Genomic DNA, 23,696 nt, shown 5'->3' with positions numbered 1-23,696 from the left:
TGTGTGAAGAGTCACTGACCTCTAGTTGGGATTTCTGGACGGTGATCTGGCTGTAGACGCGAGATCCTTCGTCTCCACACACAGTCTTCAGATGATCTTTATTCAGAGAGAAGAGCTGAGCGCCGGTCAGGATGCCCAGACGCTCCACCGTCCTGACAGACAGACACACGGCTTGGACTTATTTCTCAACATTTATCTTACTTTTTGCATTTCATGGGTTCCTTTTATTTTTTTATTTTTTTAATTATTATTACATTTTGTTTACTATCGCCTATATTTTTATTTTAATATTTTTATTTTATATTCTTCATAGTGTAGAAGGCTTGATGAATTCTCAGTAAATACATTTTTTATTTTATCTGAATATTTTTCATAGTTTACAAGACTTTTAAATTTAAAGCTCTTTTTATTTTATGGTTTAGGATCAAGTTCAGTAAAAACAAACATTTAAATAAATTCTAAAGTAAATCAATGACTGTATTTGAATACATAGTTCTGAAGACTCACGGTTTGGAGAAGCCCTTGGCCTGGAGCCAGGTGGTGACCTCGGCCGGGCTGGAGTCAAAGGCCAGCGGGACAGTAGTCTGACGCACCACCTTGAAGTTCCTCGTGGGCTGTTGAGTCTTATTTCCAGTGATCAACATGAGCAGCTCATCGTTCACTTTATCCATATGTTGAATGTGACCTGAGGACAGTGAAGAAACCTGTTAGACAGAATCTGATCGTATTTATCTGGTGTATTTGTCTCAAACTCACTGTCTTTGTCACTGCCCATCGAGCCTGAGGGCGACTGTCCTCGGTACGGCTGTGTGAGAGACAAAATAATGACTCATTAGTGTTTTTAGTGGCTTGTTTTTCTGCTTTTATACTGTGTAAATGTGTTTACCGGACTGTAAGCTATTCCTGGACTGTACGGCGGGTCAATCATAGTTTGAGGGTCCTCCAGTTTCACCACATCCAGGATATTATAGGGCACGTATCCCGCTTGTCCGCTTCGATTCCTCAGCTTCCACCACTGCTTATCATCCTCCAACACCTTAAAACACACAACCACTAGTTCCTTCAGAACACAACTTGTATTGCACCAAATTTTTCAAGTGCTTTTTGTCAAAGGAATGTGCATAGCAGCTCAGATCAGCTCATCTTTTGGGAATCTGACAGTTCATAATGAGACCTCTGACTTTTGAGACATCGGTTTGTTGGCCGATTTGAGAAGAAAAGGTTTTCTCAGGAGAATCATCTCTATTAGAGCTCAATGTGATCTCATTGCTGTCTTCGAGAAAGGCTTGAGATGTTAAATGTGATTTGTCACAGTCTTCATACCTCCAGAATTTCGTCCTGAAGCACCGATAGCTCGTTTACGTTACGTGCCACGAAGTGGTAGCGGATCTTCGCATACTTGCGAGAAGCAGGAGCCGTTGAGAAAGATCTGGAAAAAACAAAGCACAAAGAACATCTTCACATGGAGCGTAAGTCCTTAAGCTTTCCTTTTACCATTACTATCAAAATAGTTATCAGTCGTGATGGTTATCAGGATTAAAATATGTAGCAAATCAAAGTTTTCTGCAGCAATCCAAGAGCCTATAGAAAAATGCTATTGGGTTTTTGATGAGGGACCCAGGGTAATGAGAACTTGTGAAAAAATATTAAAACACCAAATTCGTGGAATGCCATTGTTTTGGCCCAATGAAATTGTAATGAATAAAATGTGACAACTGGCCAAAACCTGACATTTACTAAAAAAAAAAACACACACACCATTTGTTCCTGAACTCTTTTGATTAAATATGAGATGATCGTCTGAATGTGTATCAGTCTTAGCAAAAAAAAAAAAAAAAAAAGATGAAATAGTCATTTTTGTTTGAATGACACAATTCATTTAAATTCTAATTTAATTTCATTCTAGATCAGAGTAAAACTTGTTGAAATGATCCCGTTGCTGGAAGGACCTTATGAAATAATTCGCAGAAGGTGTTCTTTGGTTGGGTCTCAATCATTTTTAAAACATAATGTATAAAACATATAAAAAATAATCAAGGTTTTTAACCTTTTGAACACAAGAAGTGCCTTTTTTCTAATGTTTACTACGGATCAAAACCTGAACGTTTCTGAGATATAGAATGAGAAGTAACTCACCCGTTTGAAGAGAGCGATGACTGTGATCCATAGAACTGAGACAGAAAAGAGGGAAAAGATGATATGGCTGTAATACAGAGAGGAGGTTTCCACACGCTTTTATGGCTCTCACCTCTTTGGGTCTGTATTCTGTCTGCACCGGTGCACCGGCGGTCTCCGTCTCCCACGGCGACGAGCGGAACAGTTCCACCGGAGGCTCCCAGCCGTTCCGGAACTTTGGGACGTACAGAGGAGCGCACTGATCTTTCGGCCAATCAGCTCTAAGATACACAAAGACACGCCCAGAATCAGACAATAGACAGACTGGTCAGCTTTTCTACAACTGATGCTAGTCTAGACAGAACATTTTTTATTTTGACACTTTCTTTCTTTCTTTATTCATTTATTCATTCTAAAGAGATACCATCAAAAATATCCCATATTATTTCATACAAGAAAAATAATAATTTCATCCATTAAAAAACATCAGTTGATTACTTGAAACACGGCTGAAATAAAATAAAAATGTTTAAAAATGTAAAAAAAGAATTCACAATAAAACATACATACTAATACAATGTTATTATGATGCTAATCTAAAGAGAATATTTTATTTTGATTGATTTGTTTTATTTTAAAGAGATAGCATTACATATACCCAATAACAATATAAAAATAAAAGTATTTCATTTATTTAATAAAAATAAAAAATATTAATTTTTTATGTAATATTCAATCCAAAATATTACGCAATATTTATTTAATTCACAATAACACATAAAATCTAATGATTTTTTTTTTCAATGCTTCATGCTAATCTAGAGAAAATATATTTATTTTGATATTTTAAAATTATTTATTCTAAAGAGATAACAAAATATATCCTGTAATGTTTTATATGAATATATAAAATAATAATAATAATAGTAATAATAATAGTAATGGTATCAGCCATTAAAAAAACTCATGTCAGTTGGTCACTAGTTAAATCTGATCAAATAAAAAAATATAATTTACAATGATTGGCACTAATCTAGAGGGAAGATATTTTGTTTTTAAATGAATTTATTCATTCATTTATTCTAAAGATATAAGATATATCTAATAATAATAATAATAATAATAATAATATCAGCCACTATATAGGTCGATCACTAGTCAAAACAGCTCAAATGAAAAACTTAACACTATTTGCTCAATTAACAGTAAAGAGTAACACCTAAGTAATCCTGTGTATTTCACCATTGAAATGCCAATTTTGGGAATGACATCATCTGATACTGATCCTCTCAAAATGTTTCCCACAGACACACTCTCCTGTAACACATCGTCAGCAGCTGAATCATCACCTGGGCCGCGTCCAGCAGTCTCCCAGCAGCTCAAAGATGGTCATCTCTTTGGGAGTCAGGTGTCCTCTCAGGAAGTCCACTGTGTCCCGGGACAGGTGAGGAGAGATGACCGCACGCGGCAGTTCGGGACCGCCACAATTCTGCAGTATCTGAATTCACACACAAACACGTTTTTAGTAATCAAGAGCTGCGTTTAAAGTGTACACATTATGACTGAATGAGGCCTGAATGAGCCGTCGCAAAATAACTGTTACACATCACTGCATTCTGTTGTTCTACCAAACAGGTTGATGATGATTATTATTACTATCATATTATTGTGCTACTGTCAAAAGACAATTTTTTGGGGTGTTCTCAAAGGTAAATATGATTCATAATGATTTAACTTATTTACAGTTATTGATTAATCTAAGATTATTTATTTAGGGTTATTTATATTATTTTCTTATATATTTTTCTTTTGTAATTTTATTTTTTTTATATAAAATGCAATTTTATAAAAGATATTATAAAATGTCTTTGCAGTAGCATTAGCATTAAGGTTTTGGGTCGGTCTGTAGTAATTTTAATCAATTTCTAAAAAAAAAAAGATCTAATATATAATATTTATTTATGTTCTAGGGTTATTTGTATTCGCATTTTTTTTATATATATATATGTTTTTTATTAAATCCAAAATGTCTTTTAGTGGTAACTTTAGCATTTATTTATTAATTTTTATTTGCGTTTTTAATTATCTGTTCTTTTTATTAAATCCAAAAAGTTGTCCTTTAGCAATAACATTAGCATTTATTTATAGCATTTTTAATTATCTTTATTTATTTGGTTAGAAATTTTTATTATCTTTTTTTTATCCAAAACTTTGTCTTTTAGCTGTACGTAACATTAGCATTCATATAGTCTAACGTAATTCTACGCATCAATTTCTGTAATAAAAGCAACAGAAGTTTAAAGGTGTGTTTATTTTTTTCTGTGCATGTGTTCAGTTCTTCACCAGCTCCAGAGGGCCAAACAGGAAGTGCACGAGCTCTGCAGCGCTGGGGTTCTGGATGTGGTTCTTCAGTTTGGCCTGTAGAGGGCGCACACACACCGTCAACACACTCACATTATGGGCTTCTTTCATGAAAGTGAGCAGAAATACATCTGCTCTTCATTTCATTCATGAAACAGTCCTTACATAAATTGTCACGTAAACTAAAAACAACCAACTTTTTTTTCTTAACGAAATGTGCTTGTTTTTTTTTTCAGCATCTCATAAAATGTTTACATTTGAGTGCAGATGATCTTTTAAATAAAACCACAGCAGTTTTGCTTGAGTTGTGAACATTGTGTATTTATGTTTAAATGCATTTTCTGTTTTCAGCTTAGGAACAAGGGACAGGTGAAACCCACCAGCAGATTGAAAGAGAGTTTCAGCTTCTGAAGACAGTCGATAAACTCGCCTTCTGATGGAGGTTTAGCTCGTAGAGTTAGCATTCCCTCTAAAACACACACGTGAGAATCATGTTTGTTTAGCAAAGCATGTAAATGTATTTACACGTGTTGCTTTCCTGATCATAACTAGCTAATAAGAGCTTTATCGAATGAATAAACGAGTGATGTGTTAAATGAAACGCATATTTACCTGCCGGTCCTCTCTTTTTGTTTTTCTTGCTCCTGTTGCGCTGGTTGAGTTGTGCGAAAGCCTCTGCTGCTTTATGAAGACGTGCAACGAAGATCTCGATGTCGTCTAGAGTGCAGTTCAGGATTTGCTGAATGCCACACACAGAGTGAAATCAGAGTTACAGCGTTACGTCTGGTCTGATGTAACCACGAATCTGATACACTCAATAGTTGAGTGTGTGTGTGTGTGTGTGTGGATATCCAGTGTTACGCAGGCACTCACCACGTCCTTTTCGATCCGCTGGGCCAGTTTCATATTGGACTCGGGGTCCTGCATCGACAGTTCATCTGAGAAAAACATGCAGAGAATTTACAATCCATGCATTTACTGTATTTACCGAAAGCATATAGGCATTTAGTGTCTGTGTGTTTGGCACCTTTCATGTCTGTAGCTGCTACGCGACCTTTGACCCCAGGGCCAGGACTTCGAGGCTCAGAGGCCGGGATGATGGTCTCCCGTTGGCGTTTCATCTTTTCTTGGTTCATCCTGGTGTAGAGGAGAGAGAAAATGCATGTGCTCGACAACCTAGTTTGCAGTCTATGTAGGAAGTATTTTAAGGCAGACTAAAAGGTAGTTTGCAACTTCAAACAGATAGTTTTGGCAAAAATATACAATTTGGTGCTGTTTCTGCTATTTATATGCCCCAAAAATATACATCTCTAATAGCTTTTAAATCAATATAAGACTAGAGCAGACTACTTCTCTAAAATACTTATATCAGTTGTCACACTTTTCTAAAATTTTAAGCTTAATATTAAGAAATATGCATTGTGCACTAGAAGTACTCTAATATCTGTACGTCTCGAGTGTTATGTCAGTAAATATGTTAATAGATTTGAACTATACTTTGTATGAAATAAATGCAATTTAAAAGTATTCGTTTTTTACTAAAGAATATAAAAGTTATTCTCATGCTAGCTTGTTAAAAATCACTAAAGTTTTCACAGTAAAAAGACAAAGTGAACATCAACCTCACAGAGGTTTTACAAGGCCCTTTACTCGCTAAAAAAGTATAAACTATCACTCAGATGACAGAAGGCATGTAGTGTTTGTGTAAAACAGGTTTTTTAGCATGGTTTTGGTCATATTGATAATTTAGATGCCTTAGAAATGTGTGTATCAAGTATGACAGTATGTTTTATAGGGCTAAACATGCCAAGAACCACCTAGCAATTGCCTAAACACCCTAGCTTTTTAAGGCTCATTTTGGCCAAATTATAGGCTTTTCCTTCCTATCATACAATTTGCAGAGACGAACTGCTCATGATGAGCTCAGGTGGTGGAGAATGAGGGCAGCATTGACTATAAATAGAACTAAATCCATACTTAAATGTATAAAAAAAAATACAATTTTACTTGACATTTGTGTATTGTATGTGAATTTCTTTGTAAATTTTGCATGCTAAATCAACTGTGAATTGCGTCTCCTGTGCACTTCTCATTAATCGCTTCACAATGGAGCTAATGTGTGTGTGAATAGCTGTAGAGTTTACTATCTCTGATGAACCTGCAACCATTTTTTTAAGGAAGAAAATTGCACCTATTCTCATACTGTAGGATCTCTAAATAAACTAACAACTATTACACACAGCAACCTTAAAGTAAATGTGTCTTTACTATCTGCTGATCCTTTAGGACGTCAGTAGACGTACAGTCTGTTCAGTGGGTAGAAGTGTTGTGAAACTTGGTGTCAGTCATTCTGGCTAGTAATTAGTTATGAGTTATGTTTGTGTCTATGAGAGCTGGGACTCACTTTAGCGTCTGCGGTCGAGTCTTCTTGCCGCGTGTGTTGTCTCCCAGAGCACTATCAATGTCAGCATGCACCATCTCGGCCTAAAACACAACCACACACACAGATCCAGTGAAAGCAGCTCTTAATAGTGTTTATCATCATACTTCAGGGGTGGGAAGGTACATTTTTATTAATCGTTCAGGTATTTCTGGAAGAAGAAATTCACATAAGTTTGATGATTGTGATGATGTTGCTTATGTATACAACATGTCTCATAATGTCTGAAGAATAGCAGCACCTTATTAAACCTAAAATGCATCAGTTGTCATGCTTTTTTAAGTACCATGATACTTTTCTTACATTACAAGTTTGTGTGTGAGTGAGTCTCACCTCCACTTCATCGCAGTAGAAGAAGTGAATGTCTGGTTTGTGTTGTTCATTGTCCTGACAGATGAGCAGAAGGACGGACGGATATCTGGTCTGGTTCAACAGCGTCTGACAATGATGGACTGTGGCCAGAGGAAAGTTTTCAAGCTCTTCCTGAGTGAAAGAAAGGAGAATGTTAAAAAAAGAAATAAATAAAGATAAAATGAAAATCAAGAAAATGTGTATTGTATATTAAATGCAATGTAAAAAATATAAATGTAAAATAAAAATAAAATGTAAAAAAAGAGATCATTAAAATATATAAACACAAAGTTCAAAAACCTGATTCTCAAAAATTAAATGAATTTACTTGTTAATGTCTCTCAGAAATATTTATTTATATAGAATTTTAATTAAGTAATTACAGAAATTATTTAATTTGAATTAAACTGTCTTATTTCTTAATTAAATTTTAAATTGAATAAATAAAAACTCAACGAATTATTTTAAAATTAAATAATTTCTGTAGGTACTTTATGGAAACACAAAAGACACTTATGACCTGCGATCCTGAAAAAAATGACTGCAATCATTAATGAGGTCAAAGATCTAGAAATACTGCCATTTATGGTCACATATTACCAGAATAATGATGGCACAATCACAATCGATTCACACAGACAAAATGCTCCCTATCCAGTTATTCCAGATCAGATCAGATTACACTAGACCATAGGGTTAGAAGAGGCTTTGTTTGATGAACAGGTGCAGAACATGCTAATGTCTTCAATCGGTTCTCATTTCCTTGATCTCAAGTGTACGTTTACTGCACATTTAAGATGCAAACTGGTTTTGAACTGGTAAAAACGTGCAAACCCAGTATCATAAAGGATTTTCAATAGGAAAAAATAGGCCAGAACTGACTGAAAAGGAATGACCTAGGTGACGTCAGTGCAAAGGACTGTACATTATGATGAAAGATTACATAGAAAAAAAATATTTCATTGCCATGCAACAATGGATCATTCAAAATAAGACAACGAACATGGATTAAGAAAGTAAATAGTGGTTGAACTGAATATTGACTTTACAAAAGTGAGTTAATTTACCTATGTGCACACACAAGGAAAGATCCCGCTCACCTTGGTCTCGCAGTCCAGGAGTTTGATGGATTTTTCTGTCACCTGCAGCAGCATTTCCTGTGTCCAGATTTTGTCTTTGGAGTCCAGCAGCTTCAGCTTCTTGATCGCGTCATCAACTGTAGCAATGGCCTCTGATTTATCCATGACGAATGTAGAGAGATGCTGCAAACACACAGATGAGTGTGAAAGGTCATTGCTAGAGCGATGGAATGCAAACAAATACAATTCGGTTTTCACATTTCACATCTTTATGATAGACTGTTGTCATTTGCATGTGCATTAAATACGATATATTAGTGCTATAGTTCTGATTTCAGGGAAAATGCAAAACCATTTGACTTGCTAATTTATTCAATATTCTCTACACAGTAAATGTCACATAATTCACTACACGTGGAAAGAGAAAGCAAAAATGAGTACATTTAAACAGTTCCAGATAATATGGCACATTTTTAAACATATTTTGCATCCCAAATGACTATTAAGACTCCAAATATCTTTACTTATGATTTGGATTGAGTTTGTAAACACTGGATTTCATGTGTTTTTTGGGGGGGATTTTTTGTGACGACTACAAAAACTAAACAGATTTGAGTTTCTCTCATTTCTTTGCATTCTAGGAGAAAAGGCTGCCATAGAGATCTTATTAGTGATTTTCATTAGTATATAAGCAGGTGAATGTCCCAATGGTCCTAAATAAATCTACATATGTTCTCTTTCTGAATGTGATTGGGTGTTGCTCTTAAAGGCATTAACTGTCATTTTGACTGAGTAAGTAATGTTAGCACACACCTCCTTCTAGCACTTTAACCACACCTCTGTGTGTGTGTGTGTGTGTGTGTGTGTGTGTGTGTGTGTGTGTGTGTGTGTGTGTGTGTGTGTGTGTGTGTGTGTGTGTGTGTGTGTGTGTGTGTGTGTGTGTGTGTTGGTGGGTGTGCATTTACGTGTCACAATACTATGTGACAAACAGTGATCCCATCAAAGAGAACAAATTATTCAAAGCATCATGCATGATTCATAAGCAGATTAAGTCTTGTCACTAGTTATATAAGGAAAGGAGATCTCAGCATGGCTGCCGTGGATTAACCGGACAATCCAACACGAACACGTTTTACACGTCTTGATCAGAAAGTGGAAAGACTTCAACAGAATGTAGTCCAACCAACTTTCAATTGCACAAAAATAAGTTTAACTTTGAGATGGGTGTTGAGATGTTTGCACATATACAGCCGTTTACGAGAGAGTACACCAGGTCAGTGGTTTCCATGAAGCTGTTTAGGTAAACTCAACAAGAGCTGCTGTCAGTCACTTCAGATTGTTTGTTTGTGGTGACTTTCTTCAGTGGGTTTTAGGTTTAGCAGGGAGACTTATTTTCATTAAGAACCACCCAAAAAACACTCACACACCCTATTAACCAACTGGCAATGCCCTAAAACCACCTAAACCCCACAGCAATCACATAATTTTGCCCTAAAACCACTCTTACATCTTATCAAACATAGAATTGCAATTTAACCACTCAAACACCATAGACACCACCTAGGATTGCCCTAAAACTCCTCAAACACCCTAGAAACCCCATAGAATTGCCAAAAAACACTCATGTCCCCTAGTGACCACTTTGAATTACCCTAAAACCACTCAAACACCATAGAAACCACCTAGGATTGCCCTTAAACTACTCAAACACCCTAGCAGCCCCATAGAATTGCCAAAAAAACACTCATGTACAATAGTAACCACTTAATATTTGTCATTAAACCACTCAAACATCATAGACACCACCTAGAATTGCCCTAAAACTCCTCAAACACCCTAGCAGCCCCATAGAATTGCCCTAAAACCACTCAAAGACTAAAGAATCCACTTTTAATTTCCCTAAAAAACTCAAAAAACATAGAAACCACCAAGCATGCCCTAAAACCACTCAAACATACTAGCAACCACTTATAATTGCCCTTAAACCACCCAAACTTACTAACAACCACCTATAATTCTCTTAAAAACAGATAAACCACTAGCAGCCACTCAAACACCTTAGCAACCACCTATAATTACCATAGAACTACCTAAACACTCTAGCAACCACCCAGCAGTGCACTAAAACCACTTAAACACCATAGAATTGTCTTTAAACGGCTTAAATACTCTAGCGACCACCCAGCAGTGAACTGAAACCACTAAAACACCATAGAATTGTCTTAAAACCGCTTAAACACTCTAGAGACCACCCAGCAGTGCACTGAAACCCCTTAAACACCATAGAATTGTCTTAAAACCGCTTAAACACTCTAGCAACCACCCAGCAGTGCACTAAAACCACTTAAACACCATAGAATTGTCTTAAAACCACTTAAACACCCTAGCAACCACCTACTGTAGAATTGTCATATAACCACTTAAACACCCTAGCAACCACTCAAACACCATAACAACCACCTAGAATTGTCTTAAAACCAATTAAACACCCTAGCAACCACTCATACACCATAGCAACCACCTAGAATTGTCCTAAAAATACACAACACCCTAGCAACCACTCAAACACCATAGCAACCACCTAAAATTACCATTGAACTACCTAAACACTCTAGCAACCACCCAGTAGTGCACTAAAACCACTTAAACACCATAGAATTGTCATATAACCACTTAAACACCCTAGCAACCACTCATAAACCATAACAACCACCTAGAATTGTCTTAAAACCAATTAAACACCATAACAACCACTCAAACACCATAACAACCACCTATAATTGTCTTAAAACCAATTAAACACCATAACAACCACCTAGAATTGTCTTAAAACCAATTAAACACCATAACAACCACCTACCCTGAATGCAACCTATCAAACCTCTGCTTTTTGGGAGTGAGTTCAACACAGACATTTTCTACAGAAAATGTAAAATCTGAATCATGAACACCACTTTCAAAACCTTCTACAGATATGTTTTCGTCTTTGGTAAGTTCCCTGAATAATATTCACATTAATTATGTAACTAAAAATATCATTAATTTAAAAAAAAGTCAATGAACTGCGCATTAAAAAAAGCAATACTCTCAATCTGTTTTTTTTTTTTGTTTTTTTTCTTACGTGCCTAAACTAAGATTACTTTGGCATGATGCTTCTGATATCAAAAGAGTGTAGAAGCATTCAAGACCCAATATGACTTTGGCTGGTGTGGGCGTTTATCAACTTTATGCATGTTTGAGAGCAAAAAAAAAGAGATAAGAGACATAATATAGTCTTTACAACAAGTGAAGGGTGAAAGTGAGGAAAAACAGACCAAGGAAAATAATGCGTAAAGATCAGAACAAAGTTCAACAGAACGTCTCGAGTCAGGCCTGGACCAAGTTGCCATTTGATTAGTGCAACAATGACGTCCTTGTGCATGGCTAATTCGCCTGTTCTGCTTGGGTTCTTATTGAAATAAATGCACCACTCCATTTCACCAAATCGAATTAAAGGACTGGAACTAGCTGTTGTATAAAATGGATTTCAGAATGCAGATTGCGTTATCTGCTCAGATGGAGGTTAACTATGCCCTGACAAATCTCTGCGGTGATCAAGTGACCTGACTGCTTTATTACGATATCAAGTCATCAGTTGAATCACGTTAATTATTAAACCAAACTCTCGGTGGCGAGGTTCAGCTAATCAACAAGCTTAGAAGGAAGAGGTAGAATTAAAAGATTCAAGAGCTTATTATCTCACTCACCTGCACATGGTATTGCGACGTCTCTTGCATGATGACGTTTGAGTTTGAGTACTTCTTTCGTTGCTCTGAAAGAAACAGAGACACAAACATAGACATGAGACAATATTCACATACTTGCTAGACGACAGACACTATGTTTCCGCATATGTAAAGTCATATTTTTTGAGAGATACTTAAGCAACGGATATAATTACTCAAGTTTAATGTTCAGACAAATCTCAAAACTAACCTTGATAGTGCCACATTTTGGAACCGTCTAGATCACTTAAGTGAGAAGTTTCATGTACATGAACAGAAAAACTGATAAAACACCAGTGAGCATTTACATCATGAGCAAGAAATAAGACGCAACAATACAGTTAGCAAATACAATGAGTCAAAATGAGATCATTATAAAAAAAAAAATGTTTCCCAAAAATTCTCACTCCTACCTTGCAAAGCAATGAATTTAAATTCAACTTCCTGTCTACAAATCTGCGTTAAACATCTCCATGGTTTGACAGATCTGTAGGCTTTCAGCAGTAATGCTCCGAACCGACGTACAGACAGGAAATGTTCTGACAGGCTAGGAATCGTATTTCACCTGCCTGTTTTATTCGAGGTCAAAGGTCAAACCGTGTAACACTTCCTCCCTCCATCTATTGCTTCAATATCATATCGCTGTTTGTTTTACAGCAGTCCAATAAATCAGCTCAGCACTGCGGGTTTTACAAAGAACTCGACTTCACGTTTGCTTTAGCTTGTTCACAGATCAACTAGAACCTACATTTTCGTTGCTCTTTTTAAGTTCAGGGGAGTTTTGATAAACTTTCGCAAATCTGAGCAAGTTTGAGCTGTTTTTGAGATCTCATCTGACCTCTAGAGTCTTTTTGCGAGGAAAACATTGTAGGCAAACACTTGACGACAGCAGTATATGGCTCTGTTAAGGTTTAAAAGGCTTTTAATGGACGTATTAACTTTAGTTCAAGGTTAAAAAGCAGAATCAAAGGAGATTCTCTCTTCAAAACATGTTTTAGCGTCACTATGTTTACGATGTTCTTTGGCGGACTAGTTATGACTCGCTGTAAGAATGCTGCTAGCAAAGTTAGGTTTAAAATAGTTACATATGAACGGGTGGCATGTTATCATGGGGACTGAATGTTTTTAGGGGAGTAGCCATAATGGCTTTGTCAGTCATATATGATTCTGGAAATGTGAATGAATCACAGCAGCTGATGATTAACTGTTTATGGATAATAGTATTAATAATTAATAGTGTGGAATGGATATGAAGTGGCATCAGAGGGAAAGAAGATGCTTGTGTACAGTATTACAGTTTTACTATTACTGACACACACAAACGTGTGTGCGTGTGTGTGTGTGTGTGTGTGTGTGTGTGTGTGTGTGTGTGTGTGTGTGTGTTTATATATATATATATACACTATAATTATTATCTAATATTTAACAAATGTAATATTTAAGAATAATTTAACAATATTAATTATTATTATTATTGTTATTTATAAATTGTAAAACTATGATAATATATAATATTTTTATTTTAGTCTTATTGTTAATTTAATGATTTTAATGACTTTTCTGCTCATCAAGGCTGTATTTATTGGATCAAAAAGTAACAGTAAGAACAGTAAAATTGTGAAAAATTATTCTAATTTAAAAGAACTTTTTTCTATTGCAATATGTTTTAAAAAGTTATTTATTCCTGTGATCAAAGCTGAATTTTCAGCATCATTACTCCAGTCTTCAGAGTCACATGATCTTTCAGAAATCATTCTAATATACATGTTTTTGAATATTCCAAATCTTGAAAATAATTGTGCTGATTAATATTTTTGTGAAAGTTTTTTTCAGGATCCCTTAATAGATCGTTCAAAAGAACAGCATTTATTTGAAATATAATTTTTATGTAACATTCTAAATGCCTTTACTGTCACTTTTAAAGAATTTAAAACAGATCCTTGCTAAATAAATCTATTATTTCTTAAAAAAAATAAAAAATAAATCTTACAGACCCCAAACTTTCAAACTGAAGCATATATTTGATTTGATGTTCACTTTAATATACAAAATATATTTGCACGAAAATGACATACCATTGTTGCACTAATATATACAGCAAAGTAAATACTTTTTGTCATGCCAGTGAAGTGCATTAAACTGAAACTGAATTGAGATAGAGGGTCATCGTCCTGTGTGGATCTCTGAGGTTAAGTGACCAGCGCTAATCATTACCTCTTAATGAGCACATGTTCTTATCAGCTGCTTTACGGGATCACATATCAGAGGTACATTCTTTCACACCCCTCCTCCAGCACATTCTCCCCGTATCTCTCTCTCCATCTCTACAGGAAGTCGTCTTCACACTCCTTCCTCTCTTCCTGCTGGATGGGCAGAGTCCTGACAGTTTGGACCGCGGCGTCTTTGTGAAAGTCGAGCTGAGTGCATGTGTTATTCATGTCTGACATTTACTCCAAACGCTTCGCAGCTTGTCGACAGCTCACAACGAGGGAGATCTAAACATTACACTCCAGCCTCGCATGATTCAGAGTCTTTGATAACTGTCCTGCTCATTTAACACAAGCAATTGAATTCACACCGAGATGAACCTCAGATGACTTTTCTGGAGCTCCAACAAAGAAAACCCACCAATGTCATTTCTTTATTATCTCATTTGTATCTCCTAGAGAGAAATGAGAGTACATGGAGGTTTTGTCTTCTTATTTTTAACTTGAGGAAAAGATACCAGCAATTCAGAAAAGATCTAAAAAGCGTATCAAACTGGGATCTGATAGCAAAGTCTGACATCAAACCTGGAGATTTCAATATGAACTCAGATATTGCTCATTGCATGATCTGAGTAAGTAACTCATTAAATGATTCACATTCATTTTATAGCTCTACACTCCTACTGTAAGCAGCAACTGACTCATTTGTGAGAAAAATGTTTCTTAAGGAAATTTAAGAGAAATATTTAAATAAATTTTCTTTAAAAAATTCAATAGAAATTAAAAAAAAAAAGTATTTATGTATTTAGTATTTAAATCAATAATTTTCCCTAGATAAAACATTGCAGAAATTATTTTTACTCAGTATTTTTTGTCTTTTTTCAAGTAAAATTATCTGAACATTCTTAAATCATTCTTACTTCAGATGCTAAATGACTTCAGATTTTAATTCTTGTTTCTGGAAAATGTATAAAAATTAAGTTTTGAGTTTATACTTAAAACAAGAAAGAAATCTGCCAATGGGGTAAGAAAGATAAACTTAATTGAAAGAGTTTTAGGCATAGTTTTAAGCTTAAAGTCATGTAGTTTTGATAAGTTTTCTGAAACATTGTTGCTTCTAAAGTACATGTATCTAGATGTTTCACTGAATAAGAAAAAATACTGAGCACAATATTATAATAAGTCTTGCTTTCTGAAAAAAAATCTGTCAATTTAATAAAAGTATATTGATTTAAGAATGTTTAGATGTTTTACTGAAAGACTAAGCTACTATGATTTTATTTTGTTTATTTAATATTTTTATTCCTTTATTTATTGCATTGTAAAGTTATTTCTTGTAGATTTAAGGTCTGACTGAAAGTATGACAGAAGTATATTTCTTTTTCTCACAGTACACTTTCCAACCACGGTTTCCAACCTGATGACACTTTACAACACATAAACTTCAGTTTAAACAAGAATAAAAGATGGCCTTCAGCAGAAAATCTCTCCGCCGGAAACCTTTGACCCTCAAACAAGTATATTTGTGCTCACACACACACACACACACACACACCGTCAGACAAGCGCTGTCCTAACGTGACTGCTGGAGGTCCTGTAACACAATCTGTCTCACCTCTCTGTCACTCAGCGTCTCTCACCTGTCTCTCTTTCACAACACGCACAACTGTCTTTCTCTCTTTGACTTTAGATCTTCTGTGGAACACAAAAGAAGATGTTTTGAAGAACATTGGGGCCAAAACAACTTAAATTTTATTGCATATCCATATTTCAAAATATCTTTTTTTGTTCCACAAAAACATTTTGGAATGACATGATGAAGGTCAATAAAAGATGACAAAATTTTAAAATGTTATGGTAACTTTCTTTAACAAAACAACAGTTTGAAACACTTTAATAACTGTTTTTATTACAGTACTGTTAAAAAAAGGTAGGGGACATATTTATTTATTTATTGATTCCAGTGTTGGGGAGTAACTAGTTACATGTAACGGCGTTACGTAATTTAATTACAAAATTATTGTAACTGTAATTAGTTACAGTTACTAAGAAAAAATGAGTAATTAAATTACAGTTACTTATGAAATTTTTTACGATTACAAAGGGGATTACATTTGAATATTTACACACATCCACATACAGATTTATCTGATTTCTTTCCCAAATTGCACTGACTATTCTGAGACATACCGCCCTAATAATTTCCGGGATACGGAAACACAGTCTGGTTCGTAGAATCCAGTCATAAAAACGAAATGCATAACGCGGACGGAATATGCCACATTTTGGATGACTAAATCAAAAGTAGGTCAGTACACTTGAATCAAAACATGACATCGACTAGTGTCTGTGAATATAAAGCCCCAAAAATGCAATATATGACTCCTGCACGTTCTGCGTGTCTGTGGAAATCAGGCGCGGACTGGACACCGGGAGAACCGGGACAATTCCCGGTGGCCTGGCAGCCGATTTTGCCCCACTATTTAATATCATTATTGTATAATTGCCTGCCGAATGTACTAAAATGATAATTTGCGAATCCGCCATTTGATAATTAAATCTCTAATAAATCATGAAGTGTTAGTCATGACTCGCGCACTCTCCGCGCCTCCGCCAAACGGTTTGGATCAGACTCAGAGTAATCAATGCGAGAGAGAGAGAGAGACAGAGAGAGAGAGAGAGAGAGAGAGAGAGAGAGAGAGAGAGAGAGAGAGAATAGAGTGGAGTGTGGAAGCGCACAGCTGGAGCAGAGAAGCAGAACTCCTGTTCAGGGTTTTAGGTCAGTTTTATCTGTAAAGATGCTTTTTTGTCTTTGTTTTTTTATTTATTTAATCAAGCAGCAGCACGTTGCTCATCAGTCATCACTCAAAATACTATTAAAGGACATCATTATTATCTGTTGTAATGTTACTGTAGTAATTTAGCTGAAAAAAAATTCTGATTGCTTTTTATAGGTTTAGGGGAAGCTACGACAGACAACAACACAACCCTTACGAAAATTAACATTTTAATATTTAACTATAAATCCAGAGAAAATGGTTACTATTGTTTATTTGTGATAACCAAAAATGTAAAATTATTTTACAAATGTATTTATTTAAAAATAAATACAAATCCATTTGCAAAAAAAATATTATTATTTTACTTTTATATAGGCTAATAAAAGCATGGTAATTTTTTGTAAGGGAAAAACATGACTCGTGTACAGTATTAGGATTTTTCTATAAAGATATTGTAGTATTGTAGAGTATTGTATTGTAAAGTATAGTTTTGTTCAATCTTGAGTATTAAAGTCACGAGAGAGATGGATAACAGGGCAAAATAAAGAGACTGAAGAGAAAAATGGAAGTGAAGGTGCAGTTCAGGAGAGAACTTTAAATTATTTTGCATGTCCCCAAATTAAAGATTTAAACCTTTTTTATGTCAGGTCCATACAAAAAATAGTTTTGTCCATGAATTTGTTTGTATGAGTTTGAATTTTCCAGTCTGAATTTTTTTCCCAGTCCGCCCCTCCTGTAAATTAATGGCAAAGACATGGTTTCATTTACTACACATAGGCCTACTGAAGCTCGCAGTGTTTTCAACCTCTGCCGCCTCAATATAGGAGTACACGAGCACATAAACATCATTTCTAGAACTGCTCTGTGTCACTTCATGTGCATTTTACTTATTTTGAGAAAACTATCATCATATACAGAGACAGCAGTTTAAAAAAAACACCAATGTTTCAGGAGTTTAGTACACAGAATACGTCACATGCTTATTAGATAACTGTATTTAAGTTGATGTATATGCTTTTATTTATTATTCTTTAGTTTTCACAAATTTAGAAAAGTAATCAAAAAGTACTCAAAAGTAATTAGTTACATTACTTTAATAAAGTAATTGAAAAAGTTACACTACTATTACATTTTAAACAGGGTAACTTGTAATCTGTAACCTATTACATTTCCAAAGTAACCTTCCCAACACTGATTGATTCATTCATTCATTGAGAGAAATATTGTAATTACTGTTTTAAACTCCAATAAATAAACAAATAAATAGGGACAGTAAGATTTTTATATATGTATATATATATGTTTTTATGTCTCTTTACTCACCAAGGTTGCATTTATTTGATGAAATAGTATTACAATTTAAAATAATATGTTAAAATGTAATTTATTCCTGTGATACAAAGCAGTATATTCAGCATCATTACTCCAGTCTTCAGTTCCACATAATCATTCAGAAATCATTCTAATATGATGATTTGCTGCTCAAGAAACATTTATCATCATCTATGTTGAAAACAGTTATGATTCTTAATATGCTTGTAGAAATCATGGTATATTTCCAGGATTTTTTGACAAATATTAAGTTTAGTAACTTTACACATCTCTTTACTGAAAACAAAAACAAACAATAGTAATAATATAGTGTATATTAAAGGTTTTTCAAACGTCAACCATTTTTTTCAACCATCTGTCATATAAAGATATTTTTCCCCATTCCTGGTACTCCTGTCAACATTTTTAATAGTTACTGTATACTTTTTCCTTAATTACTACATGACAGAGGTAAAATAGGTTGCAAATATGGTCTCATGTAACAAACAGCAAAATCTATATGAACTGTTGCCATCAAGACAAAGCCTGTCTCAATCCCCTCTGCAGGTTCAAGCATCACCTGTTGTGATGCTGCCGTGACAAACGGCTACAGTGTCCCGTCTGGAAACAATTCAAGGAACACCATCTGTTCCACGCGGGCCACAACAACCACACCTACAAACACACACAGCATCCTCTGCGCTTACAGTTTCAAAGCACCATTCTAACAAGCACAGTCAACATTATATATATTAAAACACAGGGGTGTTGCATTACTACACGGTTGCTAGGGTGTTCTGGGTGGTTGCTACCATATGGAAATCTGTTGTATGGCGGGAGTGACCTCTAACCATCAGCACCACAGATTGTGACCATCCGAAAATGGACAGAAGGTGAAAGCAAATTTGGCAAGCTATAGAAGCCACGGGATAAAAAATAAGAAGTTGGCACTGCAACTTTTTTTATCTTGCAATTCTGAGATAAAAGTTGCGAGATTTAAACTCAGAAATCTGCCCAGTATTCTTCTGCTAAGTTTATATCCCACCATTCTTTTTACATTTCACCATTTTAAGTTTATAGACGGTTTCAACGGCCACAACATAAACAAACGTTACTGCGCATGCACGCTTTTTTGGACCTAACTTAACTTCCGGTAGACTTCCAAATAGAATCATTAACAACAGCCAAGTCCCTCTAGAGTAGATAATTTTTGATAACAAACAAAATATGTTTGCCGCGTGGATCAGGCGGACTTAATGAAAAAGGCAAATTCATTCTTTGGCAGCAGGAGATGTTTTAAAGCATAGAGATAAAGCGTGAGAAATAGAGGTTTCCCCAGTAACAGTTGTAAACAGAGCAGAGCTGGTACGCTCACACGCTGCTTTATCAGGCATATAACACCCAAGTCTTCCTTCAGAAATACAGCAAAATAAAAACACCTGTGCCTCGTTTTGATATTTAAACATATAAATGTAAGGAATTATTATTCCTTACATTTATATGTTTAAATATCAAAACGAGGCACAAGTGTTTTTATTTCGCTGTATTTCTGAAGGAAGAAATATGCCAGCGAAGCCTTTTTGAAAATCGATCAGTTTTAAAATTGTGGTGAGTCTCCAAAAATAAATAAATGTATGGGAAACACATCCCGCAGCACAACCACCTGACCCCAACTTCAGTCTACTCATCACCATGACTTTAACAGCGTTTGTAGAAGGCACTGCAGCCAGACCGATATACACAACACAGACCGGAAGTTAACTTAGGTCCAGGCGTGTGCGCCCGATGAAACCGTCTATATCACATTTCTTAATTTCTTAACATTCTAAATTTACATCTCACAATTCTAAGTTTATATCCCAGAATTCTAAATTTGTTGTCTTGTGTCGGCATGATAGACGTACCCAGTGCTTCCCCCAGCTAGGGTTGCCAGGTTTTCTCAACAAAACCCACCCAATCGTGTTTCGAGTTGTCCCTCGTTAAAAGTCGTGTCCCAGGAGTTAAATACATGTTTTTGGTGGGGTTCTCCTGGTAAAATTCACATTCCAGGGGATAAATATCACGTCACTGAGGTCGCTTCAACCAGCAGACATGAAAAACAACCCACAGCAACATTGTTAAAGTAGCCCAATTTGGCAACACTGTGTCCATTGTTATTTGGAAATTTCCAAGCCGCTGTCGCCGGCGCCTCTACACCAGATCTTGTTGCCGATCTGCCTTTTTCAAGGTGCTCTTTTGCGCTACTTAAACAAGCGAAGGACAAGCTACTTAAACTGAGTTCACTAACAACGGTTTTGTGCACCATTTCCAAGATTGCATCTTTGAGTGGCTAACAGCTGGCACAAGAAGTTATTTGGCTATGTTTATTTATTTTTTTTATACGAGTAAAGGGACATGGAATGACAGACACACAGACTTTATTTACAAGTGACAGGTGAGTGCTTTATATTTGATGAGTATTGATTCATGCACATTGTTATGGAGGTGTATGTGGTGTGTTGATAATACTGTGGCGTGGTGTGTGGATGTCCAGGATTTGTACAGTTCTGCTGCTGCATTTTAGAGTGACGTGATTGTTCATGAATTGTGCATTGGTGGATTACTTTTACTGATCCATGTAGGGAAATTTACTCTGAATTTTAACCCACCTGTTGATCAGCTGTCATTGTCGTTGAGAGCCTGTGTGCGGCATAATATGCTAATTACTGTATATGCATATGGCTGCGTCAGCTGTTACAGAGATATGTAAGATAGATGTGTAATGGTATGTAGTTTACAGTTGCTTACTGAAGGCCCTGACTGAAACCCCACAGCACTCTACTGCCAATACTATACTCCTTCTCTACTGTATACTACACGCTATACCAGGGGTTTTCAAACTGTGGGTCGCGACCCACTTGTGGGTCACAGAATGGAACAAGGTGGGTCGCACAAAGTCACTTGGCTGCAGCTAAATTTGCGTTTCAATGACACACACACACACAGTTCAGTCTAGGGCTGCACGAAAGTGACGAGTGGGAACGGTGCGAGGCCGGTGGAGTGATTGGAATTGAGCGACACCTGCTCGACTCACCAGTCTCGAGAACCACGGAGGAGATCGGAAGGATACAAAAGAGGAGCGTCCGTCTCCCCGGCAACTCACTCCAGCCCACCGCCTCGAGCATCCTCCTTCGCCCTACTCGATGGCACTGCGGATTCACCTCAGTGCCGAGGGATCTTCGGCAGCGCGTCCCTCCTTCCTCCCAGGCTTCGGCACCAGTCTAACACATTAAAAACTTCTCAATCACGGGAAGGAGGAGGCGGGAACCGGGAACCCACTCGTCACAATGATATAGCCCACCAACATTAATAAGGACTGCAATATCCTTAGTGTGATTTTCGAATTGCAATTAAGTCCGCGTGCTTTGCGTGTTTTGAAGCGCGGGCGCGCACGAGTTGTAATAACAGTGAAGGTCTCAGAGCAATGTCATTAAAAGGTTCAATCGGTCCGCATTATTAAAAGAGAAAAACTTGCTCACTTCAATACACTATATTCCGCATGAGATTGCATACACCAGAAAACAAATGTTACGAAAACGGTTTCAGGTAGGCCATGTTCATTCATTTCTATCGTCCGTTTGAGCTCTGTGCACTTTTTTCGTTCGGGAAACGGTTTGTAAAAAGCATTTCACATGTACAGGGTGAGCAGTGCACAAACGCAGGGTTAATTGTAACACTACAAGATTTAAACATTTCCACATAACAAAATGCACAAAAAAATAATGCAATACTCCTTGACGTATCATCTCTTTTTAGAGAAAAATTTGCCAAAGTTCAGAAATCTTTTGAAGATATTGCTGAACATTAATTTAACCATTGCTAAAATAAATTTCTGCCTGAACTTAATGTCATCCAGTTTTTTTTTTTTTTGTTTATTTAAAACGAGACACATGTTTATTATTATTTTTTACCTATTTCACAATTATTTTAATCTCCAAACAGTTTTAGATAGTTCTGCTTTGCTTCTTATGCTTTTTCTAAAAAAAGTGTTGGATTGTGCTCCGTTCTCACCGACACACACGGAAGGATCGTGAATGCATTTTCTGCAACAAAACACAGCAGCGCAGATTACAGTTCACTGGAGTGAGCCTGTTTAACGTTTTTATGGACACTACATATTCTAAAGTCTGTAAACAAAAATTAAAACTTAAATATTAATAGTGATTTTTTTCAGGTGTAGGCCTACTCTAAAATAAAAAGTTTTTTTTTCTTAAATACTTCATTTCTGTCATCAAACTTTTAAGTAAGATTAGGCTTAAAGTAATATCAACCTTTTTTTTCCTCAAATATTGTGGTGGGTCATGAAATAGATTACACTTGTCTAGGTGGGTCGTGGAATGGAAAAGTTTGGGAACCACTGCGCTATACTATCTAAATAAAAGGCAAAATGGCAAAAATCTCTCAAAAAACGTTAAATTTGTCTAAATTTACATCTGACAATATTGAATTTACAAACCTGATTCCAAAAAAGTTGGGACACTGTACAAATTGTGTTAAAATGGAATGGAATAATTAAAAAATCTCATAAAATTGTATTCACAATAGAATATAGATAACAAAGTGAGACATTTTGAAATTTCATGCCAAATATTGTCTCATTTTGGATTTCATGAGAGCTACTTATTCCAAAAAAGCTGGGACAGAAAAGTTAAATGTGCATATAAGGAACAGCTGGAGGACCAATTTGCAACTTATTAGGTCAATTGGTAACATGATTGGGTATAAAAAGAGCCTCTCAGAGTGGCAGTGTCTCTCAGAAGTCAAGATGGGCAGAGGATCGCCAATTCCCCCAATGCTGCGGCGAAAAATAGTGGAGCAATATCAGAAAGGAGTTTCTCAGAGAAAAATTGCAAAGAGTTTTAAGTTATCAACATCTACAGTGCATAATATCATCCAAAGATTCAGAGAATCTGGAACAATCTCTGTGAGTAAGGGTCAAGGCGGAAAAACCATACTGGATGCCCGTGATCTTCAGGCCCTTAGACGGCTCAGCATCACATACAGGAATGATACTTTAATGGAAATCACAACATGGGCTCAGGAATACTTCCAGAAAACATTGTCGGTGAACACAATCCACCGTGTCATTTGCCTTGCCGGCTAAAACTATAGGTCAAAAAAGAAGCCATATCTAAACATGATCCAGAAGCGCAGATGTTTTATCTTTGCCAAGGCTCTTTTAAAATGGACTGTGGCAAAGTGGAAAACTGTTCTGTGGTCAGACGGATCAAAATTTGAAGTTCTTTTTG

At 36.0% G+C, this 23,696-nt stretch overlaps 1 protein-coding gene across 3 annotated transcripts in view; it reads right to left on the bottom strand.

The window, feature by feature from the left end:
* eps8l2 (EPS8 like 2) overlaps positions 1-23,696 on the bottom strand; it is a 43,376-nt gene that overhangs the window by 1,402 nt on the left and 18,278 nt on the right. For all 3 annotated transcript variants that reach the window (XM_059536433.1, XM_059536434.1, XM_059536432.1), the window contains 17 exons: positions 12,093-12,157; positions 8,368-8,529; positions 7,250-7,399; positions 6,881-6,960; positions 5,504-5,613; positions 5,350-5,414; positions 5,089-5,215; positions 4,857-4,945; positions 4,459-4,533; positions 3,465-3,613; positions 2,249-2,396; positions 2,137-2,171; positions 1,324-1,429; positions 887-1,036; positions 757-805; positions 508-685; positions 20-152 (listed from right to left, as the gene is read on the bottom strand). In XM_059536433.1, coding sequence (XP_059392416.1) covers positions 20-152; positions 508-685; positions 757-805; positions 887-1,036; positions 1,324-1,429; positions 2,137-2,171; positions 2,249-2,396; positions 3,465-3,613; positions 4,459-4,533; positions 4,857-4,945; positions 5,089-5,215; positions 5,350-5,414; positions 5,504-5,613; positions 6,881-6,960; positions 7,250-7,399; positions 8,368-8,529; positions 12,093-12,157 — 1,871 coding nt within the window. The remainder of the gene's footprint in view (positions 1-19; positions 153-507; positions 686-756; positions 806-886; positions 1,037-1,323; positions 1,430-2,136; positions 2,172-2,248; positions 2,397-3,464; positions 3,614-4,458; positions 4,534-4,856; positions 4,946-5,088; positions 5,216-5,349; positions 5,415-5,503; positions 5,614-6,880; positions 6,961-7,249; positions 7,400-8,367; positions 8,530-12,092; positions 12,158-23,696) is intronic.

The sequence above is a fragment of the Carassius carassius genome, chromosome 43 (genome assembly GCF_963082965.1).
Source record: "Carassius carassius chromosome 43, fCarCar2.1, whole genome shotgun sequence".
Lineage (NCBI taxonomy): Eukaryota > Metazoa > Chordata > Actinopteri > Cypriniformes > Cyprinidae > Carassius > Carassius carassius.
This window is presented reverse-complemented; position numbering and strand designations above follow the sequence as displayed.